Source organism: Lichenostomus cassidix, chromosome 5 (assembly GCF_008360975.1).
Source record: "Lichenostomus cassidix isolate B80296 chromosome 5, HeHo_3.0, whole genome shotgun sequence".
In the NCBI taxonomy this organism is placed as follows: Eukaryota; Metazoa; Chordata; class Aves; order Passeriformes; family Meliphagidae; genus Lichenostomus; species Lichenostomus cassidix.
The window spans coordinates 21,787,296-21,801,796 of NC_139486.1; the positions used below are offsets into that span (position 1 = coordinate 21,787,296).

At 47.0% G+C, this 14,501-nt stretch overlaps 1 protein-coding gene across 1 annotated transcript; it reads left to right on the forward strand.

Annotated features, from left to right (window-relative positions):
* The first annotated feature begins 6,661 nt into the window (after positions 1–6,661).
* Positions 6,662–13,599, forward strand: ZDHHC22 (zDHHC palmitoyltransferase 22). Its single transcript, XM_085061689.1, has 2 exons — positions 6,662–7,220; positions 11,411–13,599. Exons 1-2 carry the CDS (start codon positions 6,662–6,664, stop codon positions 11,674–11,676), a joined length of 825 nt encoding a protein of 274 aa, XP_084917815.1. The 3' UTR covers positions 11,677–13,599.
* The last annotated feature ends 902 nt before the right edge of the window (positions 13,600–14,501 follow it).

Sequence of the window (14,501 nt, forward strand, 5' to 3'; positions counted from 1 at the left end):
CCATCCCCCACAGCAGACATGACAGTGGCTCCATAGTCTCTGAACTCCCACTGGCCTTTGGAGGTGCCCAGAAGCTTAGGGATAAGGGGAATTACCATCTGACAGATGCATGCTCTTTCTTCAGGCAGACTTATTTGTAGTAGCCCTTGATACAGTGCCATCAGCTTAACCTTAGTCTTACTCAAAGCAATGCAAAGGTCTTAATTTGTTTGATAACAAATACATCAGGTGGGTCCTGGAAACTGGCAGTTACCCATGATCAAATCATGGCTTTCTTTTCCTACAACTGAGAAAAGAAAGTAGCATCTCAATTATTTTTCCTTGGCTTATCTAGGGAGATGATATTACTAGAACAAGGTTCACCCTTCAGCCCTGCCTAGCCCAGAGGTGGTATTGGCCTCAGGGGCCTGGGATTTGCTCCCAGCATTTTTAGGGATAGCTTCCCCATTCCCTCCCCCCCCAACCCCCATCCTTCTGGCATAAAGAAAGAGTTGCCTCCCCTGAAAGTCCGAGTCACATGGAGACTGGGAAAAGGTGAGTGTGGGGCTGCCTTCAGCCTCCTGGGAAGAGGACATGGTTCTGCCTCTTCTTCCTGAACAGTAGTTTGAATTTCTTCTGTTAAAGCAAGCCAGATTTGTGCTATGAAAAGATGCTGTTGCTCACCACCAGGGACAGAGAGCTGCCGAGAGGATGCTCTGGCTGGTGATGGAGCTGAACAGCTGTCTAGTTCAGAGCTGCACAGGATGGACCTTGACTCAGGGATCAGTGTGTGAATCCCCTCCATGTGGACACCTGACTGGCACAGATAATGGCCCTTCTTCTGCACCAAATACAGGGCTTAAACATGTGCTCGGAAAGGGAAGTGCCTGGACTCAAGGTCCTCCTAAATCTGCCACAGTTTGAGCCCAGCGTCTTTCATACCAAACTACTTGATGGGATGGGACAGTCTTCAATGGAGCTGGGCAAGCTTGTGTATTGCATGTGAGAGCAAAGAAAGGCAAGAAGCAAGATGGTGTTTGACTTGGCATTGAGTGGCTGAGGGCGTGGTCTCTGCTCCCAATACTGTCAGTGCATCTTATGTAAGAGATCATAAATGGAAACTGCAGCCACTGGGATGGGTGGAAATGAAGCAGGCAGAGTCTGGCCCTCCGTGTAGCAACCAAGTAGTCAGTTAAAATTATTGCCACCTGCAGTGTGGCTGGGTGGTAGTTGTGTGCAGTGTGTGTAGTGCACTGGCTGCTAGCTAGCATTTTTGAAGAGCAGAAGTAATTTAGGAACTGCTCTTACAGACCCAGTGGAGGGACATCTTGATAGCAGAGGCAGCAGCCATGTGACAGTGTGGAGAGAGATTGCTTCTCCCAGAGCACTGCTGCAGCAGGCAGGAGGATTAATCCAAGTCTATTTTCCAGAATTGATTTAACACTGTGTTCATTTATCTGCAGCTTCTCCTGAAACATTTCATATTTCAGATCTGATTTCACTGTTTCCAGGGCTGAAAGGCTTTCTTCTCTAGGGAGCAGCAGTTCTACTAGAGAACAACAAGTAGGAGCCCTAGGGAAGCAGCAGAGGGAAGGAATATTATATCTTTAGTAACTGGTCATTTCCATTTTGGAGGCAGTGAAAGTAGAACCATCTGGTATGTGCTGAATATTCACTTCATAAACAATGACTTGGTTATGCGTATGTGCATGTGTTATTGTTATTTATTATTTATAGGATTCCCTAGGTGTGCTTGACTCTACACAAGCAGAAAGGAAGACCCAGGCTCCTGCACCTTGATGTGCCCAGTATAAATTTGACACAATGCTCAAAGCATCAAAGGATGGCAGATAAGGGTTGAGCAACCAGCTGGGGGTTATTATCTTAATTTTCTGTTCCTTAAGATCTTAGTTCCTGCAATGTCCTGCCTGGAAGTGATGCAGAATGTCAGGAACCTTGGTCCAATAACATTCCTGTGATAGTCACCTGGGAGTGATGGGACTACTCAGTTGGATAGCAAGTAGCTGAATGGATTGCCTGGAGGTGGTGGGGAATCTCCATCACCTGAGATCTTCAGGACCTGATCAGACTTTTGTCTGCAGGGGACAAGTAAACTTGGAGCAAGGATATGAAAAATTGGGAAAGATGGTTGAGTTGGCCCCTGAAGGGCATTTCTCACTGTGAGTAGAAGCTTAGCATTAGATTTGTGTTTAAAGAAGATTGGGTCCATCCTGACAACCTATGTACTCTAACCCAGAACTGAATGAGGAAAGGGCTGAGCACCCATTTTCTCACAGTGTTCATGCCTCCATCTTGGCAGATTGGAAGCTGGTCAGCATAAAAGCATGCAGCTCAGCCATGCTAAATTTGTTTTGTTGCTAAACTGAAGACATCAGGCCTCCCCTGTTACTTTTCATGGCCATTCAGCTTTACCTAATCAAACACAAAACCTCTTCAGACATTGTGGATGTTCAAATTTTGAAGGCTAACTATCCAGAAAAAGAAAAACCAAACTAAACCAAACCAAAAACCACTTCGTAAAACTTGTAGTTAAGTGATAATTTAAATCAAGCAGCACCTGGTTTACCACAGAGAGCATTAATTTCCTTTAAAATGTCACAGCAAATAGCAGAGGTTAACTGACTCATTTCAGAGAAAAATCACCGTTGAACTGTATCTTGAACAGTAAACTAATGGTACGGGCTAAGGCAATGCACATTTTGAGATGAAAGAAATTATACATAATTTGGGATGCAATTTTAAGTGAAACCTTGAAAGATGTTGGGCAGGCTGTATAAGAGCGTGGCATTAACTGCAGCAGTATTTTATTCTGTTTGAAATCTCTGAGCAAAAAGAGCTAGGAGATCTGGGGACAAAGCTATGAAAACTGTCATCTGCCAGTCATTATCAAATGTAGCCCAGATGATTGAATGAGAGGATGAAATCACCAGCTGGCTGACAACTGTATAGATTATATCAGTGGCTTCCTACCCTGCTAGCTAAAGGGACATATTGGGAAAGAGTCCAAACTAAGGAAAATCCCTGCACACAATTGGCCAGCAGGGGAGAGTGGAGTGGTGACACTCAAGATACATCAAGGCTGGGGTGGGGGAGGGACTGGCTGTGGTATGCTGTGCTGATTTCTGGAGAAATCTGCATAGTAGGTAATAAAAAGAATACACACGTTACACACCTTCCTTATGCCCAGCTGCCATGTTCTTCCAAACAAAGGCAGATAGCATAATCCTTGCCCTACTCAAAAGACAAGAAAATCTTAACACATGGGTGATTTTACCTATGGTTGAAAAGCAGAATGGGGAAGTACTCCATCTTCTGGGTCACAACCAGACTCAGAGACGAAAAAGGGAGATAATCTTTCTGAGTGTCACACACCCAAGTTGTCTCATGATGTTCATTTTACAGCAGGAGAAAACCCAATTAATGCAGTAAATGTTGTTACTTTTTAATGCTCACTCTAAATTAACTACTGTTCCCTTTCTTTTTCTTTGCTTACTTCCTGTGCTAATCTTATTTACCCATCTCTCTGTTCTATACACATGCATATACATAGGCAAATTCCTCCCCAGTCAACTTCTCCCCCTCCTGCAAACAGCCCATAATATCAACACAAGAGCAGAGCACTGAAAGAGGATTTTTTTTGCTATATTGTAAAATATGAATCCACTATTTTTACAGTAACAAATCGTAAGCATCAATGTGCAGGAGCATTGTGCAATGTGTAGGAGAATGTGGGGAATAATCTGCCTCACCAATCTTTCATTCCAGTGAAAACCAGCCCTTCCCTTCCCTTCCCTTCCCTTCCCTTCCCTTCCCTTCCCTTCCCTTCCCTTCCCTTCCCTTCCCTTCCCTTCCCTTCCCTTCCCTTTCCTTCCCTTCCCTTTCCTTTCCTTCCCTTCCCTTCCCTTCCCTTCCCTTCCCTTCCCTTCCCTTCCCTTCCCTTCCCTTCCCTTCCCTTCCCTTCCCTTCCCTTCCCTTCCCCCACTTTGGCTATAGCTTTTGATGTTCCCTACGCAGGCAGGCTTAATGTCTTTCATGAGATGCAGTCCCTTCAGTCGGGAGTCTTTCATGACATGAAAAGATTTCTCTGTAATTTTTTTTATTATTATTTTGATGTAAGCTGTTAAAATATGGAGAAAACACTGTCTAATTATTTAAAGATAAAATCTAGACTGGGTCATGTATCTCTATTGCAAGGCTCAATCTACTTTAAATTGATGAGTTAAGGGAATATTGGAGGATTTTTATTCTCAGTAGTCGTGACAGGAGAATGAGGGAGGTGGGAGTGAAAACTAGATCCGTTCTGAGCAGCTTCCCCTTCAGTTCTGCCAGAGGTGTCTCTTAGCTGTTCGTCACTGCAGATCCAGAGCCTACAGGCTTGGTTTGCACTTGCTTGTGTTATTGCCAATGCTTTTCTCAGAAATGTTGAACCGTGAAAATTATCTGGGAGAAAAGTTATTTCTAATAAAGAACCCTTGAACACTCGGTTGCTGCCATCACCTTCCATGCTAGTGCACGTGCAGGAGACAAGCACAGCCGCTCTCTCCTCCAGGACTCTCTCCCTAGAAACTGAGACATGAAACACATTTTCATTTTGCTCTGAACCTGGCAAAGGAAGAGTCTCTTGTGGAGTAGCAGAGTCTGTGCTGAGGAGCTGGCCAGCGAGCCTAGGTCCTAAGATTAGGTAAAATGCATCTTTCCTTGACTTTTGACCAGTGTAGAGTTTGACTGTCTCCAGGGACACAACTGTAGCCCAATAGCCCTCTTCTCTCCCCTCCTCCTGTCACGGGTGACTCGTCTGTGGAGGGAGACAGGGATGCTATTCATCAGAGCTGGGAGGGTGCAGCATGTAGGTGTGTAGGAGAAGGAGAGGCTGTGCACAGAGCCTGTGTAGACAGTACAAGGATAGAGTGAGTGGGCAGAGGGGGTGAGGGTGTGTAGGTGTTGGAGAGCAAACACACGTCTGCAAAACTTCTACCAGTGTGTCATACTGTCCAGGCACCACCTGCCCAATTCAGAGCCTTTCCTCTTCTTGTGTAAAGGGAGGCTTTGAACCTGCAGAGACTTCCCCCAACATTTCCCCTTGCCTCCCCTTGGTTCCAACAGGAGCAGCTTTGGGGCGGCACAGGGACACACAGAAGCCTCACCTTGCCTCTCTCACCCACACTGTGGGAAAAAATGGTGTTCCACAGGCTGGAGCAGCAGAATGCCTCTTCTCACACTTCTCTCCCCGTGGGACTTGTCAGGACCTCAGAGCCCCAAGAACACTCTTCCGCTAGCCCAGGTCGTGCTCGGAGGGAGGTGGAAGGACCTGCAGCGGGTGCGGGTGGTGCTGAACGACAGCTACGGTGGGGACGGGACGGGGCGGGGAGGGTCGGGAAGGGAGAAGACCGGACAAGAACAGGGCGGGGGAGGGAGATAAAGAGCGGGAGGGAGAAGGAGAACTCCGGGGTTGAAAAGCACAGGGACAAGGACAGGAACAGGGAGAGACACGGGGCATTGGAAGGAGAGAGACAGACACGGGGCAGGGGCAGAGAGAAGAAGGACAGGAAAGGAGCAGAAAGGGAGAGGAAGAGGACGAGGGAGAGGAAGCACAGGGCGGACTCTGGGCTGCGCTCCGGCTCGGCTGCCGTGGGGATCTCGGCATGGCCGGCTGTAGCAGCGGCTCCGCCGGCGCCAGACATGCCGGTACCGGGCGGCACCTGCCGCGCCTGGGGACAAGGGGACTGCAAGGTGGCAGATGCAGCCCGCAGCGCCGCGGGGCCGAGGCGCGTCCGGGGCCGCGGGGGCTCTGCAGACACCGGCGCTGGAGAGTCCTTGGGGCTGCCGGCGTGGGTTTGCTCGGGGTGGCGGAGCACCCACACGGCCACCCAGCTCGCTGCCCGCCGCGTGTGCCCCCCCGGGCTTCCTGTGTCCTGACGCTGCAGGCTGAGCCCCGGGGCCGGCGGTGCCCGCCCGTCCGGCGGGGATGCGTCGTGCCCGGCCGGAGCTGCGGCTGCAGCTGCGGGGCTGCCCCGGCTCGGTAGCCGAGCGCCGCAGGTTGCATCCGGACAGCACTTGACCAGCTGTTTTGTATATTTTCTAATTTCGTGCAGAATAGGGCAGCGGTCATAGAGGTAATCTGTAGATCCGTGGCTTTAAGGGATAAATTAGAGCATTGGATTTGATCCGTATTGCAGTGGATTAGAGCAAACTCTCCCCCCTCCCCTTCTCCTCCTCCCACCCCTCCTTTCCAATTCACTCCCCCCTCCTCCAGCACCACCTTTTTTCCTCTCATGCAATACCAAAACTGACCCTGCCTGGCAGAGAGACTCTGCTAGGCGAACAGAGCAGTGCTCACATCGCCAGCACACCGCGGGAGCCGCCTCTCCCCTTCCAGCTGCTGCAGCCCCTCCGGGGCACCGCTGCTGCAAGTTCCCCGGAGGCTGGCGCCGGGGCCGGGGTGTCTCCTCCGGGAAGCGGGGAGCGGTCGCTGCCCACGGGCTGTCCCTTTGCTCCGGCCCGGCCGGGGCCGTGGGGCGGCGGCGAGGGAGAGCGGCTCCCGGAGGGCATTTCCCGAAGGCAGCGGGGCCGGGACCCGGCAGGAAATGGAAGGATGAAGTGTGCAGCCGGAGCGGTGATGTTCCTTCTCTCCTTGCTTTCCCCTGCAGGAACGTAATCCGCAATGCTAGTTCTCAGGTTGCTCAATGTTGTCGCTCCAGCCTACTTCTTGTGCATCTCCCTAGTGACCTTCGTCCTCCAGATCTTTGTCTTCATCCCCAGCATGTTCAGAGACCCTTCCACCACCCCTCTTTTCTCGCCTGCTCTGCTGCATGGGGCCCTCTTCCTCTTCCTCTCAGCTAATGCCCTGGGCAACTACGTCCTTGTGATCCAGAGCTCCCCCGAGGACTTGGGCAAGGACTTAAACTTGGGCAAAGGAGCCGAAGTGGCAGACTGGCTGGATGGAAGCAGGTCCCCTGGCTCAGCCTTGCCCAGCACTCACTTCTGTAGACTGTGTACCAGAGTCACCCAGAGGCATGACCACCACTGTTTCTTCACAGGGAACTGCATCGGGAGCAAGAACATGCGAAACTTCATCATGTTCTGCCTCTACACCTCCCTGGCTTGCCTTGACTCCCTGGTGGCAGGCATGGCTTACATTTCTGCCACACTTTCCATGTCCTTTGCAGACCCACTGGCCTTCCTCACTCTTCTGCCTCACTCCATCAGCCAGTTCTTCTCAGGTAAGGACTCCTTGCTCAGAGATGAGGAGCATGTTCCTCCTCCAGGGCTCCTGGGATGGGGGGACATGATCTTATTTGGATAGCCATCTGTGTGGAGGTGTGGTATGGAAATGGGCAAGAGGGGCAATTGGCCTTCTTTGGAGGCTACAGCCAGCCTTTTCAAAAGACTTTGCTTCATCTGAAATAGAAGCTGGGACCCACTCCAGGTTATAGCCATAGCCATATTCCTAATGCATTAGGCTCTGGAAAATGCCCCATAACCAACTTAGTGGCGATAGAATAGGGCTATCTGTTGTGCAGGGCATGTGTTTTAATTAGACAGAGGAGATGGATTTCACTGCACGTATGGGGGATCTTTTGCCTGTCCTACAGGCAAGGGTGGGGGGTTCTGGAGGTTTCTGTACCCTACAAATCTGCAGGTTCCCCATATCCCTGCAGGTATCCCATATTCCATGTCTTCATTCTCTTAATCCAGGTCCACTCGCTCCTTTCACTGTCACCCACCTCTTGCCTCCTGGCAGCACAAACTTACTGAGATATTTTCATCCTTCCAGTACAGGAGAATTGGGGTTCAGGCAACAGAAACAGAGAGGAGTTAATGTGACGTGATTAGCTACCTGTTCTGTGACCGGAGTCTGGGACACAAGTCCACAGAGAACCAGGGGAAATTCTCTGTGCTGCTCTTTGCAAAAGCTCCACACTAAAAGCAAATTCCTCCTTTCTCCTTGCCACCACCCCTTACCCTTCTTTTGGCTTCTTCCCCTTTCCCCTGTCTCCCTGCTTTTTCATAAATCTCCACAACCCTTCTCCTTCCCCCTCCTGATTTTGCTCCCATAACTCATCCTCGGGTCTTCCAGCCTTTCCTCTTCACCTTTCAACACACCCTCAAACTCTCCAACCTCAATCCTTTCTCTGTCCAAACCCAAGAGTTAGACAGAACCTGATCTCAGAGAAGGGATTATGCAGACAGCCTAGACTGTTACTCTGCCCTGAGAGCGACTGCAGAAAATTGCCATTTCCCCTCTATGCAGCTCCTACCTCACACACTTACATCAGCTTTTACTAGACTAAAATAGGTATCCCATAAATTTTAGCTTTGCAGGTTCAGCTGAGCTCAGTAAGAAGGGAGTCTGTTTTGGCTTGTGCACTGTCACCAGAAGTGTTGATTAAGATCTGAGTGTTTAGTCTCCACTGCTGGGGATACAGAAGCCAGAGAGGCCCCAGCTTGCTTTTCAGATTCCAGGCTGGGTTTGCAGGGTTGCCATCTGAAAACAAACAAATATCTCTCTACTTGGCAAATTAGCAGATTTGTCATGGTAATCACTGAGAGACAATAAACATGAAATCCTGCCATGACATTTTTATGGAGTAATTTTTCCATCTAGAAGAATTTTTGTAAATAATGTTGTATGAGCTTTACTAGCATTAAAAACACTGGGAATGATTTTCCCCTGTGCCTAAGCTCTGCTCAGCACAGCAGTCTGGGAGGGGGAGCAGGGATGTGGGAGGAGATTATCAAGGAATTAGTTCTCTCTGACTCTGAGGGCTCATCTGCACAGAGGTGGGTCCTGGCATATCTTTGCAGAGACACTGAAGTGCCCCAGCTCTGGTGTCAGCAACTGGGGATACGAAGACAACATGTGGGCACTGTTTGAGTGGGACACAATGGGGCTGGGTGCAGGGCTAAGAGCCAGAACACCCTTGAGAAGCAGCAGCTCCCAGCAGCTCCCAGCAGCTCCCAGCAGCTCCCACCAAACCAGTAGTTCTGCTGAGATGCGAACTGCTCCCTCACACAGCAAGAAACAGGCATGTGGTGTCTTGGTTGCTTGGGAAGAAGGGCCTACTGGGTTTCTACCAGCACATTTAACCTCCATTTCAGTAAAGAAAAACATGGTCTTGAACAGTTGCCTGGAAGGGCTGCTCACACAGTATTTTTCATCTAATGTAACTATTACTTAAGTTGTTGTATGATCCCAGCAGAGAAATGCGATAGCAGGGAAAAAACTTTATCTTTTCGTCTTCTCCTTCATGCCCACTGTACTGCAGAAGTAGTCAAGGAGGACAAAGGGTGGATCTGCTGGTATTATGTCAACTAAGTGTTCCCTGCTTTCATGCTGGGAAAGTTTTCAGCTGGCTCATTCTACCCAGACTTTACTCAGGCATGGATTTCAGAATCTGACCCAAAGTCTATAACTGCAGCCTACAATACAGCCAATTTTCTGGCATGGATAATATATGGCAATATAAGCTTGAGATCACACTGGGTCACTTAGAGAAAAAAAGAATCCAAGCCTAAAAGAGACTGTGGAGATCAGGGACAAATGGAGAGCACTATTGTAAACACTGAGCAGATTGGACTCACAAAAGAAATTATAGAAAAGGCTTTATGTAGGTAACCTGAAGAAAAGGTTAAAAAAATTATGTATCTGGAAAGGATGGCTCAGAGATGCTTAATATTTTCAAGGGGAAACAAGGGTAATTACTTCCTGGATATTGATTTTCAGCAGGTCAAATAAATAAAGCTTATATCTGCCTTGCACAGGGTCTAAAGAAAATGTCTCTCTCCCTATCCCATCTCAGTATCAGCTGTCTGGAAAGAACAAATATCTGTCACGCTCTGGTCCAGTAAAAGAGGGATAGAGAATCCAATATTTGGCTCTGGGTTTCCTATGTGGTAGATTAAGTCATTCTGACAGAATTGGTATGAGGATTTGTCATTATCCTAAGGGGCTTGTTCTTCTCTTGCTGTGTTGCATACGGAGCCCACTGAGCTGAATGGGATCTAATAAGAAGGGAAAGATGACATTGCATTTAGGAAGTGCCTGTGCCTTTTTCAAGTGAGGACAGTCTCTGAAAGCTTGAGGCTGTAGTCAGTGTCCTTACAAATTATCCTCAGAGGAGCCTGTCCCAATCTCTCACTTACAGCACTGCCAGGTGGAAAAAATAGGATTCACAGATTGCAAAACCAAATGCTACCACCTAATCCAGCCTTCTGTGTAAGGGAAGCAAGAGATGCATATCCAGTGACCCTTGTATTGAACCTGAAGCACCAGTGTATCACCTCTAGGCAGCACACCTCTACTGTCCATGCAAACTCTGCTCTATCATCACAGTTATGCTTGTAGGGCCCATGGTCATCCAGAGGAATAGGAGCATGTGAGACCTTTTTTTATTTCTAAATCATACAGGAACCAGTGAAAATATATCAGTTATTTATATCAGCATTGACACACATTTAATTTCCTTTGTGTGCCTGTGTGTAAATATGGGTGTTTAATAATATACCCATATACACAAAATATGTGCATAAACATCATATGGGCACACAGAGAATATTATATTAATGGGTTTAGATCTGCTTACACACTGAAAGGTCACTGAGTGACACCTGCTGTTGTACTAATATTTTCCAGAAGGAGTTCTAAAATCATTGTAGAGGAAAGGGCCTACAGAATATTTTTATTCAAATATATTAATCAGAAATATATACTAACCCCCCAGTTGAATTAGGAGCTTCAGACTTTCAAAGTATTTTGAGTATTCTAGCAGCAGCTAATAAAAGGAATTTAGATTGTATTTTAGAAAGGTTTCTGTTTCTTTCTTGCATTCACATGGAAACTGCCTTTCCTCAAAGGTAGGAAAGTCATTATTAATTTATTTTGCTTTCTAAACATTTGTATATATATAGAAGAGAGGGAGAAAAAGAGAGAGAAATCTCAAATCTTTCTGCCTGGTGTTAATACAAACCGGAAGGCTTGTTGAAGGATCTACATGCTGTAGGATCCACTTGCCTTTTCAAAATCCTAGAAATCTTAGATTCACTGTGATGAGCAGGTAAATCCTTAAATAAATTAATCATTCTTCAAAATAGTGCTGGAGTCTTAAAGATGTGCTTTACATCTGGCTGAATTTGTCCCTGTAATCTAGATCCTCACATTAACAGCGAAAGGAGATGTGTATAGAGACCATTATCATTTTAGTATTTCCCCAGCAGGTCCATTGTATCAGACATTATGAAGAAAATAATTTAATGTAGTTAGAGCAACCAGCCTGTCTTATTCCTACTTCCCTACTTGTGGGCAGTGAAATCAGGTGGCTTGTTGGTTCTTGGGGCTGTGTTAAGCTGCATGTGAGGTGTGTCGAAGCTCTTTCTTTTATTTCCCTCCCTCCTCCCAACTCTTGGTTTGCAGGACGTCTCCTTAGCTCTGAGATGTTTGTCGTCCTCATGCTCTACCTCTGGCTTGGGATTGGACTGGCCTGTGCTGGCTTCTGCTGCCACCAGATGCTGCTGATCCTGCGTGGGCAGACACGGTACCAGGTGCGGAAAGGAATGGTGGTAAGAGCCCGGCCCTGGAGGGAGAACCTGCAAGAAGTCTTTGGGAAGAAGTGGCTGCTAGGACTTCTCATCCCTGTGCTGAATGTGGAGAGTAACTACCGTAGGCAGAAAGAGAAATAAAATCCCTGTGCGTGTGTGTGCATCCCACGCACACAACACCTTGCCTGTTCTCTCTCGCTGTCTCCTGGATCACTACAGAGCTGGGCTACTCCATCTCTTGGGATTGCAGCCGCTGTGGGAGGAAAGGATGGGCTATCAAACAGAATAAATTTAGTATATTAACATGGAGATCACCAACCATGTAGATGAGATACTGCAGCGTAGTAGTCACATCACTGCACCTGCATATGTGGCAATAGTCTTTGAGCTAGCAGAAAAATTAGTCAGACTCTCCTGTGGCTTCCTGTCTGAATCCTCCAGTCCCCAGCCCCATTAGTCACCCTATATAGTCTTAACAAACCCCACAGCAGGAGGCTGGGCTGTTGTAGAAGTCTGTAAAAATGGTGTCTAGTCCTTGGGAAGGTTTTGTGGGGTGACTTTTTAGCTCCTACATACTTGAGGTAATTTCATGAGACCATAATTTCAAAAGTGTTTGGACAATGATCTCAGGTACATGGTGTGATTCTTGGGATTGTCCTGTGCAGGGCAAAGAGTTGGATTTCAGTGATCCTTGTGGTCCCTTCCAACTCAGGATATGATTCTTGATTCACAATGCTGAGAAGCCCTTATGACAGAACTGCACTGCAATGAAATTGTCCTAGGAACAGGCTATGCACATGGGTATTGCATCAGGTAAATCTTCTCCTCACAGGCTAGATAATCAGGAGGAAAACAAAAAGAAAATGAGAATTTCTCATTTCTGTTCTTGATCTGTTCCCTATACAATGCTGTGTCAAGACTGTAGCTCTGTTACTTATTTTTAGCAGTCCTTTGTCCAGTGACAGAGTCCAGGCAAAGCTGCCCTTCTGACAGGGAGCAGCAAGCAGATAAATCACAATCAGATGGAGGGACAAGGAGAAGAAACCATAAAGGTGAATGAAAATGCTGTGTTTGAGAAGCTGTGTGATGAGGCAGGCTATGCATACCTGTGAGAGAGACAGAAGGAAGTGTGGCCACACAGCAAACAGTAAGGAGGGCATTGCTGCTGTGCCAGAGCCCTGATACATCACCCTCTCACAGGGAACACCTGCACCATTAGTGCTGTGAGGAGTTCAAAATCCCAGAAGACAGGGAGGTTTTCCAGCCCATCAGGACACTTCATTTTGCACTAAAACAGACAGAGAAATGGTTTTTTTCATGCATCCCTGCCACACTGTAGTTACAGGCTCTCCAGGGCAATTCCCTCTCACATTAGTGTAGAGGGGTAAATTCATTCCTGTTATACCTCCATTAAGGATGTTAATAGAATTACTACAGGGATTAAGTAACCTAATGTGTCAGTTGATTTTTTAGCGGCAGCAGCAGCCTATGAGATCAGTGGTGAGATCCTATGCTGATAGGTGCCTTAAGAAAGGATACCATGACATCTCTACCAGGATCACAATGCTGGATTCCCCAGCAGCTGCAACAAGCAACCTCTGTTTTGGCAAACTGCATCAGCTAGTGTGGGCTGGATAGGAATCCATTGCTTCTCTTTAATAGGCTGGGGAGTACACTGACAAGCCGTGAAAAAAGTTATTTCTTCCTCAGAAATGCTCTTGGTGCATTCCCAGTAGCGGAATGTACCTTGCTTTCGTCCTTGCATTTCTCAGAAGCCAGAACAGAGGCACTTGTTACTACAGGCTTTGTAACCATCTTTGACTGCTTTACACTTGAATACATTTTGAATCAATAACAAATTGTTTGAATCAATAACAAACAAAGTCTATTGTGATGAGCAGACTAACCTTGAAAATATACTGGAAAAACCTTTAGCTGGATAACTAAAACATGGAGGATATACATCCTTCCACACTGTGTGTGTTCACATGAACACACATTATTTCCATGTGTAATATGCTGTATTTTCTCTGACAGTGAACAATAAAAGGTGTTCTGATTTTTACATGAGCTGTGTTGTTCTTTTTGACAGTTAGCTGTCATTAGCTGTCTCTGTACATTTGTTAAAGAAATTAGGATTTGTTTATTGGCTTTGCCAATAATTCATCATGTGATTTTTGACAAGTCCTTTCATCCTCCCTGCTTTAATGTAATGACCAATCTAAAAATGCATCTAATAACCAATTCGCAGACCCATTATAATTTCTATTAATAAATTACACTACCACACTCATAGCTTGTCAACTCAAAGCTGTGGGAAAATTAAGCTATTATCATCACCCACAAACAGCATCTCAACATAAATTATTCCTTCCTGGCCAACGGTGTCAAGGTTAGCAGACAGTCACCTCAACACTGGAACCAGAGCCAGTCTCATGCCATACACTTTGCCTTGGAAGGATTATTCTTATTCCACAGACTCACTGATCCAACTTATCCACTTTTGTAGATTTAAAGAAAACAGACTTTCAACATTTCAGCCAGAAAGCTATCTGCCACCAGTAGAAATTATGGTTTGACATCTTTACCCTCTGCTTTTGGCTTTTGAAGGACACTGCAGTCTTGGGCAGCTCACAGTGCTTGGCACCTGCTGCCACAGTGCCTTGGGCTGTAAAGCTCCATGGGGCTGCACACTGAGAAGGGCAAAACAACTGAGAGTTTCAGTGGCCACTCTGCAAGGACAGAATCCACCCAGTATGTTAGTTGCCCATGAAGCCTGTTGCCTCTTCACATCAGGACTGGATCATGCCCGGCCCCTGCGTCAGGGTTACAGCTGTGTGCCCTCACCACAAAATTTCAGTCCTTGCAGAAGCAGACAGATCCCAGTTTGAGTCACTGCAGCACAGTCACGCACAACTATTCTTCCTGTCAGACACCTGTGTTCCTTGCTGGAAATTGCTGCATCA